Consider the following 15,502-nt stretch of genomic DNA (forward strand, 5'->3'; position numbering starts at 1 on the left):
CCTAGGGACTTCAGGCATCCTCATAGCTAGCATCTAAGTACTGTGATGTTTAGCTTAAGTACTAAACACAAACACTTAAGCTTTCACTTCGAGGTTGTGTCACTGAAGCCTTGCTGGCCTGGACCACCCAACAGACCTCACCCTGGTTTAGCAGGTGGATGTCGGGGCTACCTGACAGCAACTGGCACAGTAGCTACTGACCAAGTTCATACTGAAAGGGAGACTTTTCTTCAAAACCAAGAGAAGGGTGCAGAACATCTCTGACTCCCGAGCTTCAGCCTACCTCACCCCACAGCAGCAGTGCCTCACCAGGCACTGGGCACTCACAGATGTAAGCAGCTACCCACGGAGAGTCTACAAGGTACTACCAGGGGCTTTCTGAATGCAAACAACTCAGTGATTCAGGATCCTATGACCACTAAGTGTGGTTATCATTCTTTTTATACTTCTTGTGGTCCCAGAAGACTCTGAGGGAGGAGCAGAGGTGGGGCAGGGGTGGGAGGGGCAGGGAAGAGGGTGGCTTCTGTCACAACTTAAAAGGGGCTCTTACCACTTCCTCCCCAGACAGGGGTAGCTGGAGACAGAGACAAGAGACACAAGCACAGCCTTCCTGTGTGACTTCAACTGCCCAGAAAGCATCATGGACCTGGGTGAGTAAGCTTCCTTACAAGAGAAGCTAACTTTTGATACAAAACCAGACTCTAGGCAATGAACATGGGTTGGGGATAGGGGTCGTGACGGGGGAGCTTCCAGGGAGATCGGGGCAGTCGGTGTGGACTGGTGGCTGGTCTCAGAGAATGCCATCCCATTGGTCCAGAGACGAGGTACCTGCTCTTTCAGACCCAGGGGAGGCAACAGCTATGGATGCCAAGACAGACCCGGGTGATAAAGTTGTATCGTATCAAGCAGCAGGGAATGAATAGCGTGCCAGACTGACCTTGTTGACCTGGATAGAATGTGTTCTCAGCTGGTAGTGATGGGTGATGTCTGGTACCTCTGGGAACTAAGAAAATTCTCCTTACAGAGTTCAGGACATTCTGCTCTCTCTCTCACTGGGTCCCTCCTTTCTCTCCTGTTAAAACAGGATTTGAGTCTCCATGCCCATGGGATTATAAAAAAAAAAAAAAGTGAATTGACAAGAACAGTGCCATGTGTCGTGCGATGCAAATATAAGCTGCCACTTCTGCCTCTTTCTGTCTCTGTCATCTGTCTATCTCTCTATGTCTCTGTCTCTGTCATCTCTCTGTCTCTCTTTCTTCCTCCCTCTCTCCCTCCTTCCTACACACCCCAGGCTTTGTGCCTCTTGCAAGTTAAAGGATGAATGACTGACATACAATTGAGAGAAGCTGCAGCCAGACATGCTAGCACACCACAGCCCCTAAAACAAAGCCCACACACCACAGCTCTCTCTATAAAAAGCTATTCTTCCAGCCGAGCCTCAGTGTCTACTATAGCAAAGTGCCAAGGGGAGTCCCAGGAGGCACTGAGTGGATAGACCAGCTCCAGACACCCCAGTTACAACTCTTAAATCTCAGCTGCAGAGTCAGACCTGGCTGGGGCTCAAGGGGCCAAGTTCCTAGAGGGTTCCGCTCACCAGCAAGTAAAGCAGCACTGTGGCCTCAAAGCCACAAGGGGTTGACTTTAAAAAGTGAAGGTTCCCTGGTGCTGCCCTCACACCCCTCCCAGCCACACCACAGCCAGCAGCATCTTTATCTCTGTCTCTCCTGCCCAGCATGCACTCCACCCTGGATCTGGCTCCAGCTGTGGAAGGTATACAGCGGGACCACCTCTGCTGGCTATGAGCTCATGAAGCAGAATTTTGTTCTTATGCCTCTACCTCTCAGATGTTTGGGGTGTAAGTAGAAAATGTTGCTGGGATGGGTGGATGGATGGGTGGATGGATGGATGGATGGATGGATAGATGGATGGATGGAATCAGCTTCTCTAAGTGCATTTTAGAATTCAAATATCTATCTATTCCAGATCCCCCTCCTCTCCACCTGCTTTCTAAGCCTACACCCTAGGTATCTACCTCCATTAACCATAGTCCCCGAGTGTCCACACCATCCACCAAAGACCTTCTCCACCTTCCTAAAAAGTGGCTCCCAGAATAGAGGCAAGGTTCTGGATTTACGGCACTTGCCAATTTCCATGGTGTGAATTCTCCTCAATTCTCCTCCCAACTGACCTTAGTCAGTCCATTAAAGGTCTAAATGCTTTAACACAAAAAGGAAACAGACGCCTGCCTTCCTCGGCACTGGGACACTATAGAGTCTCTTCTGGACTAGGTTAGGGGATGCTAAGCTCATGGCTCTGATACTGAGGGCAGGGCAACCTCTGGTTCTGGAAGTAGGGATAGTCTTGCTTTTTTACTCAACCTAAAAAGCACCACAATACTAACTCTGAAATGCTGGTGTGAGAGGAAACTGCGTAAGAACCTTTGCTCAAAACAGGCTCCGGCGCCGTTGGAAGGACGGGTGGGCCACAAACAATCTGTTTTTCACTCTTCGTCTACCCAGCAGGGACAGGAGGTGGGTGAGAGGGGCCAGGTTTCTGTTATACAAAATGAAAAACTCCAAACCAGGGCTGAGCTGGCCTCTTTCATGATTTGAATGAGCAGCCCTGATGTGCCCTTCCCACCTTCAAGAAATGGGACCGCAGATCTCAGCACAACTTCTCAAAATCAGAGATAAGGGGGGAAAAAAATGAACCCATGAGAGACTTGTGTCTCACAGCTCAGCCATAGATGGCAGCAGAAGGGAATTCAGGGTCAGTCTCTTGTGGCCCTCCAGAAGCCTGGCTGTGGAGAACAGCACTGGAGCCCAGGGGAGCTAGGAGAAAACTCTCCTCTTTGTGTGGTATTGTCTTCCAGTCATCTGTGTTGTTCATTGAGAATTTTTTTGAATACAAAGTCTGTTGTGGACAGTAACGTGTATGTCAACACACAACACCAACAGTGAGATACAGCACTCCCTGAGGAGGTGTGAGGACAAGATCCAAAAACAAAAGGCAAAGCTGTGAACATGTGTCCGGAAAGCATTGAGGTTGTATTCTGAAGGGTGTGTAGAAGTTGTCGAACCAAGTAAAAGCAGGCCAGGATGTGGCCAGACCTTCAGACTCTACAATCTTAAGCCAACAAAGTAAATGAGGAACCTGAGAGTCAGGAACGTGATTGACACACAAGCTTGAGAACCTGAGTTTGGAGCCTCAGAACTTGAGTTTAAAAGCTGGGTGTAGCAGTGTGCACAAGTAATACCAGGCTTACGGAGGCAGCAATAATGGGGCTTGCTGGCCAGCCAGTCTTCAGAATTGGCAAACTCCAGGTTCAATGAGAGGCACAAATGTAAGCCTCTGGCCTCTGTATATGCACCCACACTTACATATGCACATACCTTGGGCTCATAGTCAGCTCTGGTGAAGGCAATAGAGCAACAGGAAAGGGGGAAAGATGTCAGCTAACGAGAGTCAGGGAAAGTGGATGTCCCAAGAAGCAAGCCAGGCTGGGGTGATCCTTACAGCTCCGTGTGACAGCATCAGGGAGTCCGTACATCATCCTAAAAAGAAGGGGAGCCAGCAACGGTCCCCCGCCCTTTTCCAAATAGACAGGCAAATAGATAAAATGTGTTTTTGGAAGGAGTAGGGGACAACAGATCCTTGTATCATGACAGAGGAGGGACCAACATCAAGACACAGAGGTGAGGAGGCAACAGAAATGAGTGGCAGGAGACATAGAGAGCAAGAGCTGCCTTGGTCTGTGGAGGACGCTCCACACCCGAGGCTCATCCGAAAAGTCACACGACTCACCCACGAGAACCCAGGCTAGATATCCCCTTCCCATCTCTGATCTGTTGTTTAGTGGCTATGTGAATCCAGATGAATGGGTCTCTGTTTCCTAGAATACAGAAGGAGTCAGTCAGTAACTTACAAGATGCTCTGAGAAGGAGAAACTTAGGGAGAGGGACTAGGAGCGAGGTTTCCACGGCCAGCAGGCTGGGTGCCCTTGGAGAAGCCTTGTGCTGATGGCTCCTCACATGGGGCTGGTTGTCGCTGCCTTACAGGGTATCCCTGAGGACCAGGATAGTAGCACCCATCCCACATGTGGACAGCACACTGCGCTGAGAACTTGATAAGTACCAACTGTATCACTGAATGACAGAGTTGGTCCCTTAATAACAAGATCCCACCAGCTCTCACATCCCTGCCTCCTATCTGCTCTCTGGATCCCTGCTTCTGCCTCCGCCCTCTCTCATGTCCCCTACAATGGCTGAGAAGGTCCAGAGAGCAAAGTGCTTGAGGTGTCTCGTGAGCCACATGATGGGCAGCCATGGTTTCCTGGGCAACCTGGAGGGACCAGGGAAAGCAAGCAGATGGGAATTTTAGGACCTGAGCAAGAGAAGGCTTTCCAGACTGGGTGGATGGGAAGAGTTACAGGGTGGAGGTTGGGAGGGAGTCAGGCTGGAGTGCTAGGGAGTTTTCCTTTCATCATAATCATGCTGCAAACTCAGGAAACACCCAACGCCTCAATCAACAGCTCCTCGACATTGGTATTCCTAACTGCTGTAGCTCAAGAGCAGTTGCTTTCTGACTGTTGAGCCATCTGACTCACTGACCCGGTCCCTCTGCCACCACATGCTCAAATTCCCCCAAATTCTCCTGGTAACTGCCTTGAAAATGGCCTGTCCTGGAGCTACGGGACCCCCGGCTCACCCACCCTGGACCCCCACCTCACATCCAGCATCCCTGGAGTGAGACATCAATTTCATTCACACACCCGAGAGCCCCTCCACCACGGTGGCTACAAAAGAACTGGAACAGGACCCGGAGTAAAACAGAAACAGTTCTTGTTCCTCAGGGGTTTCTCCCTGTCCCTGACAGTCAGATTGGGCTTTCTCTACAGTAACTGAAAGCCGTTGACGGGTTGAAAGAAACCTCGAACGCTGAACCCTGAAATGAGTCAGGGAAGGGCGGGCTGTGCATCAGACCCTGAAGATCGTATGGTTAAGTATGGACATGTGACCTCAAGCTCGGGGGTGCCAGGGGTAATTCAGTTAGAGAAGTGTGTAAGAGATGATCTGTGAAGCCACGTGGTGATGGTCCCCCTCCTGTCTCCAAATGTTCTAGTACAGGCTGAGGGTAAGGGACAGTGGCCATCTGTCCCCAGAAAAAGATGGAGCTGATGAGGCAGGGACTTCTCATGAGGCAGCAGATGACTGGAGGCATGAGCCCCATGCTAAGCATAAGTGTCTCTCTATTGTTACAGCTAGGATTTAGGTTTATAGCTAGGGATTTAGGAAGGAGACGCTATAGGAATGGAGGGCAGAGCTGTGCTTTAGTAAGACGTCCTTACACAGCATGAAGGAGAATATGTGGACAGGAAAAACATTTGTCTGGGTGGCCTGATGCCCTTCCTGCCTGTACTAAGAGTGACCAAGCTTAGACTCCTCAGCCTGGAGCACATGTCGGGTACCCTGAGTGTCATGTAGCTCTGGCTCCAGCAGGTGGTGCTATGGCCAAGGACACGCAACCTCTGGGTTTGTACTGCTTCCCTGGCCTCTAGAGGGCCCCCCGCCTCCTGAAGATAGATTGGGGAGAAAAGTCGTCCTGCTCTGGATTGACTCTCCTGTGGATCTGGGGAACTGAGATCCAAGGGCTAGAGAGGGATGTCACTGTCAAAGAGAGCGCGTCGAGGGTCCCCGGGTGCGGGGAAGGGAGTATGTGGGATGAAGGAGAGGGGCATAAGATGTTTACATAAATTACTTTGCCAGTTGTCCTCTTGCTTAGCTGACAGGAGAACATATAGCCCAGGCTGTCCCAAGGCTCAGCTCCGAGCAGAATGAGGAGCTGTCCCTGACATATGCAGACCTGTTCTAACCAGTGGTCTCTGTCTGCAGGAGATTCGAAAACAAGTTGAGGGAGAGAAAACAGATCCCCATTTCCTTAGCCCACCTCCCTTAGAACATCTGTGAGGCTTCACAAGTGGCCGTCCATAACCCTGGCCATCAAGGAATGTTCCCAGGCTGGTGGATCCTGCCACCAAGGCAGTGTTGGACATGTGGGCACACATCCTGACCACCACAGGGTCCTGAGTCCGAGTGGAATGGGGAGGGGGAGCTCAGGACCCTGTGTGGGGCCAGCAGCAGTCTAGCCCGGCCAGGACAGGGCCCCGGGAAGAGGGGCTGTTCTGCTTCTTTCCCTGGGAGTAGAAGGGAGTGAAGTGAAGACAGGGAAGCTGGGCAGCAGGCCAGGTGTTCAAACACACAATCTGGTTCTGATGTTCTCTTTCAGCAAGCTCGAGGTGCCTGGAGCCTGGGATGAAAGTTTCCCAATGGCGCCCCTGCCCCACCCCCGCTCCCTTAATAACAGAGCGTTTTTACAGGCAGTAACATCATCTCCTTTGTCTCCTATAGGGAAACCCACGAAAAACGTGCTGGTGGTGGCGCTCCTTGTCATATTCCAGGTGAGGCTCCCTGCCAGGGCAAAAGCTCTCTTCCCTCCTCCACATCCCCGCCCCAGCCAGGAGCACTGGAACATGAACAGAACGACAGAAGGAAAGAAAAGGTCTAGAACAAACCCACCTGCCATTCATTAAGCTGACAGCCCCTCCCTCCCGGGGGTGTACAGGGGACAGGCATTCTCTGGACTTCCTTTGTCCCCCTTTAAATTAAAGCCCAGGGAGATGTAACCTACCCCCCCCTTCATTCCCCCAGCCCCCACCTCCTCACCTAGGAGATAGAAAAAGAGTGAGATCTTAGAGAGAGACTTGTGTGACACAGGGCTTAGAGGGGCTTGGTTTTGCACATAGGTACACACATCATCTGTGAGCTGAGAAAAGGACCGTCGGTCCAGTGCTCTGGTTACTCTCCAGTCACCCAAAATTGCCTCCTCTTGCCTTTCGGCCCAAGGGTCTCCTTGGAATCTCATTCTGTTTTCCATCATAAAATAGAAAAGCCATCTGGCTTGCCTGTGGGGAGAGGGGAGAGAGAACACGGGTGGAGCCCGGGACCCAGTGGAGAGGATAGCGAGTAGAATACATACGGGGTCTGAATTCTGCAGAGCAAGGAGCCCACTTCCCAATGCTCCACTTTATCCCAGCAATGGAGGCAGAAGGTGTACCTCACCAACTACCAGAGTCAAGAGAAACTCTTAGAGTCAAGTTTCCTCAGATGAGGTGGGGCTCTCTCAAGGTGGGGAACAGCCACCGCTAGCCGGGAGAAGCAATGCTTCACAATTTGACTTTCCCCTAGGTCCGGAGGCCTGAGGGGCAGCTTTCCAGGAGCTCAGGCCAGACGCAGGCCCCAGGCTGGGCACTGTTCCCCAAACCCCTCTCAGAGGCCCCCTGGAGCTTGGGCTGCAGCCCTTAGCCTGGCCCCTTCCCCATTACCACTCCCGCCCCTCCTGTACTGCTGGCTGGAAGGCCAGAGGAGGGTAAAGACATCTGTGGCTGGTTTTTGTCTTTCACTTGGGGGGAGGGGGGGTTCAGACAGAGCCGGATGTGGTGGGGCTGTGGGCTGCAGAGGCGGCAAGCTTGGGGGAAGGGGTGTTGAGCAGGAGAGAAAGGAGAAGACTGGGGGATGGTATGGGAGCATATTTCATAGAAGCTGGGAGTTCTGACCTCCAAAAGGTCTAGAAGCCCTTTAAGCCCCTGGGGCCCGCAGACCTAAGGCCACAGACCCATTCATGAGGAGCCCAGGGCAGTTAACCTCTCCCAGCCTCCTCCCGCCAACACAGGCTGCAGTCACACCTGGACCAGGGAAACAAGGTTGCTATGGACTCTTCTCAAGTTAGCAATGCCCCAAGAAATGGCTCCTGAACACCACTCTGTCCTTATCCTGTTGGCAGGCTCACAATGGTGGTGCAGTCTGTGGATTGCCACTGAATGGATGAAAGTCTCCTATCCAGAGGAGGAACCATGAGCTTTCCAAAGTGGGCCTTTGAACCACCCCACCCCCTCCCATCTGCAGTGGTCCATCCATCACACACAGGCAGGCAGCAGGCACCCCTCCATTGATAAAATCACAGCAGCTGCTGAACCTTCCCCCACACGCACCCTGCAGCCCTGCACAAGGGCTAAAAAAAGCCTAGAACAGCTGAGCCCTGCTGATTGGGATCTGCCGGAAGAGAGGCAAAGAGGTGTGGGAAGAGGGTGGGAACACAGAGGGAGAGTGGGGGAAGAGAGCTGCTTCCTTCCAGGGGCACAAGCCACCATAGGAAGGCAGTCACATTTACCCGAGTGTTATCCCACAGGCCCTGCCATCCAGTGGTACCTTTGTGTACACGCTATCTGGGTGTAGTGTGTACATATCATGGAGCCATGAAAATCTCCTTGTCTCTTATCGGTGGTCCACAGTCATAGAGGTGGTCCCTCAACTGAAGCTTATTCCTACTGGGGAGCTTTGATCTTCTCTTCCTGCCTCAGAACTTCCTCGACCTTGACTCAAACAGGTTGTTGGGTTGGTTTTTTTTTTTCCCTCGAAAGCTAAAGCATTTTGTAGCCCCCCTAAAAAACTCCCCTGGGACCTAAAAAGGCTCCAGAAGAAAGACATACCCGTCCCCCACCGTACCCACACATCACAGCACTGCCTAAGAGTAAGACAAAAAAGGGAACTAGAATTAGGGTCCCAAACCCCACAATGGCCCAGCACAGGAGTCTCGATTTGCCTCTATCTCCCAGACGCAGAGAAGATGTGTGTTTTCCAGCTCAGGGCTCAGCAGACCCCAAGCCCTAGACTATCTCCAATCCACCATCCATGAGGATGAGACTGGATGTACCAAGAGTTGACAAAATCAGACCCTTGCTATTGATGACTAGAAGTGTATACTTCTGGTCCTGCCTCAGCCCACACATCAGGACACACATTTTAACAAGATCTTCCCTGAGTAATTCACACACGCGTTAAAATCATTATTTAGATTTGTTTTTTTTGTTTCGTTTTTAGTCTTTTTTAAGATTTATTTATTTATTTGCATATAAGTACACTGTAGCTGTCTTGAGCCACATCGGATCTCATTACAGATGGTTGTGAGCCACCATGTGGCTGCTGGGAATTGAACTCAGGACCTCTGGAAGAGCAGTGTTCTTAACCTCCAGACCCTACTTAAGTTTATTTTATTTTATGGGTATAACTGTTTTGCCTGCATTCGTGTAAGTACACCACATGCATGTCTGATACCTGAGAGGTCAGAATTGGGCATGAGAGCCCATGGGACTGGAGTTACAGATGGTCATGATGGATGCTGGGAACCAAACCAGCCTCCTCTAGAAGAGCAACACGTACTCTTAACCCCTGAGCCAGTTCTCCAGCCCCACATGCTGAGGCTTAAGAGGTGCGACTTCAAATCAATGACTCAGTCGAGGTTTAAGGGATAAACTATAGTTTTCCTGGGCTTTTCTGAGATGCTGACCCAATGGGTCTAAGGTCTGAGAGTTTGCAAGAGAACAACAGCCCTAAGAATATCCTGACTGTGAGATCCGGACTGTTAGCTCAACAGGTGCTTCCTTCCCCCTTAGGTGTGCTTCTGCCAAGATGAGGTCACAGATGACTACATTGGCGAGAACACCACCGTGGACTACACCTTGTATGAATCGGTGTGCTTCAAGAAGGATGTGCGGAACTTTAAGGCCTGGTTCCTGCCGCTCATGTACTCAGTCATTTGCTTCGTGGGCCTGCTAGGCAATGGGCTGGTGATACTGACGTACATATATTTCAAGAGGCTCAAGACCATGACGGATACCTACCTGCTCAACCTGGCTGTGGCAGACATCCTCTTCCTCATGATCCTTCCCTTCTGGGCCTATAGTGAAGCCAAGTCCTGGATCTTTGGTGTCTCCCTGTGTAAGAGCATCTTCGGCATCTATAAGTTAAGCTTCTTCAGCGGGATGCTGCTACTCCTGTGCATCAGCATTGACCGCTACGTGGCCATCGTCCAGGCTGTGTCAGCCCACCGCCACCGCGCCCGCGTGCTTCTCATCAGCAAGCTGTCCTGTGTGGGCATCTGGATGCTGGCTTTTATCCTTTCCATCCCTGAGCTGCTCTACAGCGGCCTCCAGAAGAACAGCGGCGAGGACACGTGGAGATGCTCACTCGTCAGTGCCCAAGTGGAGGCCTTGATCACCATCCAAGTGGCCCAGATGGTGGTTGGATTTCTAGTGCCTATGCTGGCTATGAGTTTCTGCTACCTTGTGATCATCCGCACCCTGCTCCAGGCACGAAACTTCGAGCGGAACAAGGCCATCAAGGTGATCATCGCTGTGGTGGTAGTCTTCATCGTCTTCCAGCTGCCCTACAATGGGGTGGTTCTGGCCCAGACGGTGGCCAATTTCAACATCACCAACAGCAGCTGCGAAACCAGCAAGCAGCTCAACATTGCCTATGACGTCACCTACAGCCTGGCCTCTGTCCGCTGCTGTGTCAACCCTTTCTTGTATGCCTTCATCGGCGTCAAATTCCGAAGCGACCTCTTCAAGCTCTTCAAGGACTTGGGCTGCCTCAGCCAGGAACGGCTCCGGCAGTGGTCTTCCTGCCGGCACGTACGGAACACGTCCATGAGCATGGAGGCGGAGACCACCACCACCTTCTCCCCGTAAGGGGTTTCCCTGCCCGGACTACAAGGACCTCTCCAAGGGACCTTAACGTGGAGACTGGGAGCATAATCACAGACTCGTGATCCACCGAAGAGCTGCTGAGGGAAGAGCCGTTCTGGCCAGTCAGTTTGACATCAGGGCCTAAGAAACCGCTTAACCCAACCCATGAAAGCTACCTCAACCAAGGCTGGAAGAGACATGGCTGAGAAGTTAATACCCAAGCCAGGACAGCTGTCCCCAAACTGACAGCCAAAAGTGAAAGTTGAGAGGCCACCACACCTTCCGGAGTGAGGGATGTAGGGCCGGTGAACACCCTGGTTGTTGGGTACACTTCGAAGGCCTCTGAATGAACCTGCTTCTAGGGTAGAGAGAAGTCACCTAGATTCAAGGACAGAGGTTATCGCCATTGTTATCAAGCCAGCAAGAGATGACAGTCTCTCCCCATGCTCCCACAGAGCGCTGCAGCCCCTCCCTTCTGCCTCTCTGCTGTTCTCCCCAGGAAGGGGAATGTTTCCAGGGCCAGGCCACATCATCAGTTTGAACGCCGCAGTCCCAGCTGGGGCAAGTAGTTGGGCCTCTCCTTTAGGATGGGAAAAAAAAAAGGCAGAAAGAAAGGTCACAGAAAGAGAGAAGGTGACCCTGCTGGCTGACAAAGGCCAGCAAGCTGCTTCTTTGTTCTCTGTCAGCCCCAGAAACCTTTCCTCATGTTCTGCTTTCGATTCATAAGAGCATACGTATTTTGCTCAGACACAAATAAAAAAATTTCCCTCGAGGAAACAAATTTGAAAGTAGGGAGAAAATTCCTGGGTAAATGGCAAGTGCGTGAGCTCTCTGGTAATCCCCCCACTCCACCTGATCATCCTGCGTGTTCCCCACCCCCCAGCCCCACCCCCCACCCCCCAGCCCCCAGCCCCCACCCCAGCCTTCCTTTCTCAGAAGCATGAGGTCACTGAGCTCCTCCGGAGACGCAAGCCCATGAGGCCGTAAGAGGTGGAAAGAGTGAAGACAGGATGTTGGCCCTGCACACACACTTGCAGACCCCGTGGGATAGGACCCAGGCCCTTTCAGGCCGCAGTATACATGGGAGGCCACTCTGAGTAGAGGGTGGAAAGATCAGGTTGTCCCAGGAAGCCCTGTGCCTGGGAACTCAGTGGACCCCCAGGGAACACCTGCATCCTACTGTGTTTGCTCTAACAGGATAGCCCGGAAACAGCCCTAACCTTTGTCAGGCCCCTTCAGACTTGCACACACCCCTCTAAGAACGCGTGTTTGGTGAGAAGCTCAGACAGAGGTCATGGCATTCTAGAGTAAGGGAGCTAGGGATGAGACAGATGCCACAGGCTGGATGGAACTCTGTGGGGTGTTTGAGAGCTAGGACCACTCGGATCCCTCCTTCCCGGCCACTAGTAACAAGTTACCGTTCCTGGCCGGACCCCTAAGTACCTCTGAAGTTCATGTCTTAGTCCATTCCTGTTTCCTGTAACAAAACACCACAGTCTGCGTGACGTATAAACAACAGAAATCTATTTCTCACCACTCTGGAAGTGAGACAACTCCCACTCTAGTCTCTCCCAAGTCCGTTTATAAGGCATTAAATCCATTCATGAGGGTGGAGCCTTCATGGCCAGCCGATTATCTCCCAACCGCCCCACCCTACGGTTCAAGTTCAAACATAGGGCTATCGGAGGGACACACACATTCAAAAGATAGCAGTGTGGACAGCAGAGAGAGAGGACCAGATTCTGTCACCCCCTCACCCCACCCCCACAGGCCAAGTGTCCTTGTCATTGTGTCCCAGTGTCTAACCATAGCCCTAACTTCCTCAAGCCTGAGAGCTGGGTCCAACCTATGATGCCTTTGCCTAGGCAAGTGTCTGAAGGCTTGGCACCCTAATCGCTCTGAGCCTGGAGGTGGGATGGGGGGGGGGCGGGGGAGGACATGAGAGAGAGGTGAGACATTCACATGAAAACATAACTCCAATTTCCCCCAAGAAAAAGGAAAATAGAGCCTACTCCATAACAATGCTCATTCTCTAAGCTTGTAACCGCGAACACCCTGTTACCCTCCTCCACAGGGTGCACAGGGCTAGAAAGACTTTAACACAATTTGTCAGGCGGCCTCCAGGCCTGGAATCAGCACCCTGGGAAGAATGAGGCCGGCTCAAGTGGAGTCAGCCTGCAGTGGCTTTCTTTCAGGCTGCTGGTATTGAATAATTCAAAAGGTTCAGCTGCAACTGGGTGACCACAAGCATGCGGCAGGAAGGCGATGCCACCGGCCGTGGTCGTCCCCAGGGGGAACCTGCCAGAGTGCACGTGGCTGTGTAGATCCTAATGAGGTCACAGATGGGAAAACAGCCCTTGGTTCCTCCAGGGAAGGACTACAGTGGAGGGAATCACGGAAGGAGAAGCTGGGCCAACCACACAAACACGCCACCCTGGCTTCAAATACATTGCTCTGGTATAACTGGACGTCTCCAAATATTTACAGAAACAACATAACCCCCAGCAATGTTAATTCCCCAAACTGCTGTGTCTCAGAAGTTCTGACCTCAGCTCCATGCTGGCCTGCTGCCTAAGCCTGGCCTGATACACTCTTGTGCCTATCTTGAGCTGAAGGGTGATCCCCAGGATAGAAGAAAACACTCCCCCGGAAGCCCACCCAGATCTTCTTCTCATTCTCCTCATCTGCTTTGTACAACAATCTCATCCCCCTGAATCTGTGTCCTTTGCCAGACCCTCATTCTGCAATTGCCCCAAGCTCCTTCCATTCCATCACCAGACCTTGTCCACGCCCCCAACCCCATGCGCTCGCGCTCACGCTCTCTCTCTCTCTCTCTCTCTCTCTCTCTCTCTCTCTCTCTCTCTCGCACACACACACACACACACACACACACACCCGTGTGACTCGAATCCTCCCTGGCTGTGACCCTAGGCCAAATCTAAGACATTCCTGGGCCAGAAAGCTGCCCTTTCTGCTGGAAGTGTCAAATCTTTCAGTTTGTAGGTTTAACAAGCTGCTGGGGGCCTCAGGAAGCAGAGGCTGACCCCTGTCATTCTCTAGACAGAGCAAGGAGCTGGCTCATCCAAAGACACCCAGCAATGAGGGGAGGTTGCTTAAGCTGGCTGTGGAGCCTGAGGGTCTGGCAGAGCTGCCAAAGGGGGATGGAGCCTGGCCCACTCTGAGTCCCAGCCCTGCTGCTCCCCAGCTGTGTGACCTTCAGCTGTTGCTCAACTGCTCTGAATCTCAGATTTCTCAATTGCAAAACAGGGGAGATTTGGGTAAACACTTAGCACAGAGCCAGAATGTTGAGTGAGGCAGTAGGGAGGCAGATGGCCTGGTTCAGGTCTGGCTCCCTTACAGTGCCTCAGTTTCCAAGCCTGCATAATGGAGTTATTAGTAGTGTCTACCTCCCAGGATTGAGGTAAGGAAGAAATTCATCTACAAAAGTAAATACTTAGAAAGACCCAGGCAAGTGATATCATCTTTTGGGAGATTGTTGAGAAATTACAGCTTTAAAATATTGCAGGACTGGAGAGACGGCTCAATGGTTAGAGCACCAGCTGCTCTTCCAGAGGACCCAGGTTCAGTTCCCAGAATCCACATGGCAACTACTAACTGTTTGCAAATCTAGTCCCAGATAATCTGACGCCCTCATCTGGTACTGTATGCATGAGGTATGTGCATACATGCAGGCAAGACACTCATACACATAAAATGAAAATAAATCTTTTGTTTTGTGTTTTGCTTTTATTTTTCGAGACAAGGTTTCTCTGTATAGTCGTAGCTGCCCTGGAACTCACTCTCTAGACCAGGCTGGCCTCAAACTCAGAGTTTCATCTGCCTCTGTCTCCCAAACCCTGGGATTAAAGGTGTAGGACACCACCCACCGGTATAAAATAAAATAAAATAAAATAAAATAAAATAAAATATTTCTTTAAAGAGAGAGAGAAGGCACAAGAGATGGCTCAGTGGGTAGTGTTTGTTGTGCATGAGGCCCTTAGTCCAGATTCATAACACGCACTCACAGGCTGACATGCACTCACAGGCCAGGCTTGGTGCTGAGGAAGATGGAGAAAGGAAGATTCTAGAACCTCTGGACAACCAGGTCTAACAGAAAGTAGAAGCTTCAGGTTTGAAAAAGAGACTCCATCTCAATAAATAAACAATAAACAGATGGATAAATAGGTAAATGGTGGGGAACAGAGGCAGACACCCCAGTGTCTATCTCTGCCCTCCAACTGCACACACACAAAGGAAAGGAGAGAAATTCTGGCTAAGTTCAAGGCCACCACCTCCAGTTCCTCAGCTCTATGTCCACTCACTCACAATCCACAACGAACTGGAGGACACCTTTCAGATGAGAGTCTGACCTTCCCACAGGGTGGCCAGGAGAGACATCTGAGGCACATGGAGAAGGAAATACATCACCTGAGATCTCTAGAGGCTCTTCCATACTCAAAGCGTCTGCTTAAATCCTAACCCCACACCCTTGAGGTCCACCCTTAATCTAGTCTGCCAGCATCCATCCTTAATAAGAACCTCTCTTGCCCTTAGATAGCTCTTGTCTTGATAGGCGTCTTCTTTGGGAACTAAGTACTCACTTGTGGTTCTTGAGTCAAGGATAGGGTCTGTAAGGAAGAAACAAGCCTATGAGATGGTGGGAATGAAGGATAGAGGTCGGAGAGGGGGTTATGGATGGGGAGGAACATGGACGGGGGTGTGTAAGAGCTATCTGTATGTTGGAGATGATACGTGGAGAGTATATTCAGTGGGCAAATGACTCCACAGGTGTGCTTGTGTGTGTGTGTGTGTGTGTGTGTGTGTGTGTGTGTGTCACACGTACCCCACACATCCTCCCTCAAGCCTCCTAGTCTCACAGAAGGAGAGCCATCCCATGGCTGTCACAGAAGGAGAGCCATC

General features: G+C 51.4%; 1 protein-coding gene across 1 annotated transcript; it reads left to right on the forward strand.

The window, feature by feature from the left end:
• The first annotated feature begins 560 nt into the window (after positions 1-560).
• Positions 561-11,370, forward strand: Ccr7 (C-C motif chemokine receptor 7). The gene is made up of 3 exons (XM_028755173.1): positions 561-650; positions 6,408-6,457; positions 9,509-11,370. The coding sequence occupies exons 1-3, from the start codon at positions 641-643 to the stop codon at positions 10,583-10,585; spliced, it is 1,137 nt and encodes a 378-aa protein (XP_028611006.1). The 5' UTR covers positions 561-640; the 3' UTR covers positions 10,586-11,370.
• Positions 11,371-15,502: the final 4,132 nt, after the last annotated feature.

Source organism: Grammomys surdaster, unplaced genomic scaffold (genome assembly GCF_004785775.1).
Source record: "Grammomys surdaster isolate TR1022 unplaced genomic scaffold, NIH_TR_1.0 126048, whole genome shotgun sequence".
Classification (NCBI taxonomy): Eukaryota; Metazoa; Chordata; class Mammalia; order Rodentia; family Muridae; genus Grammomys; species Grammomys surdaster.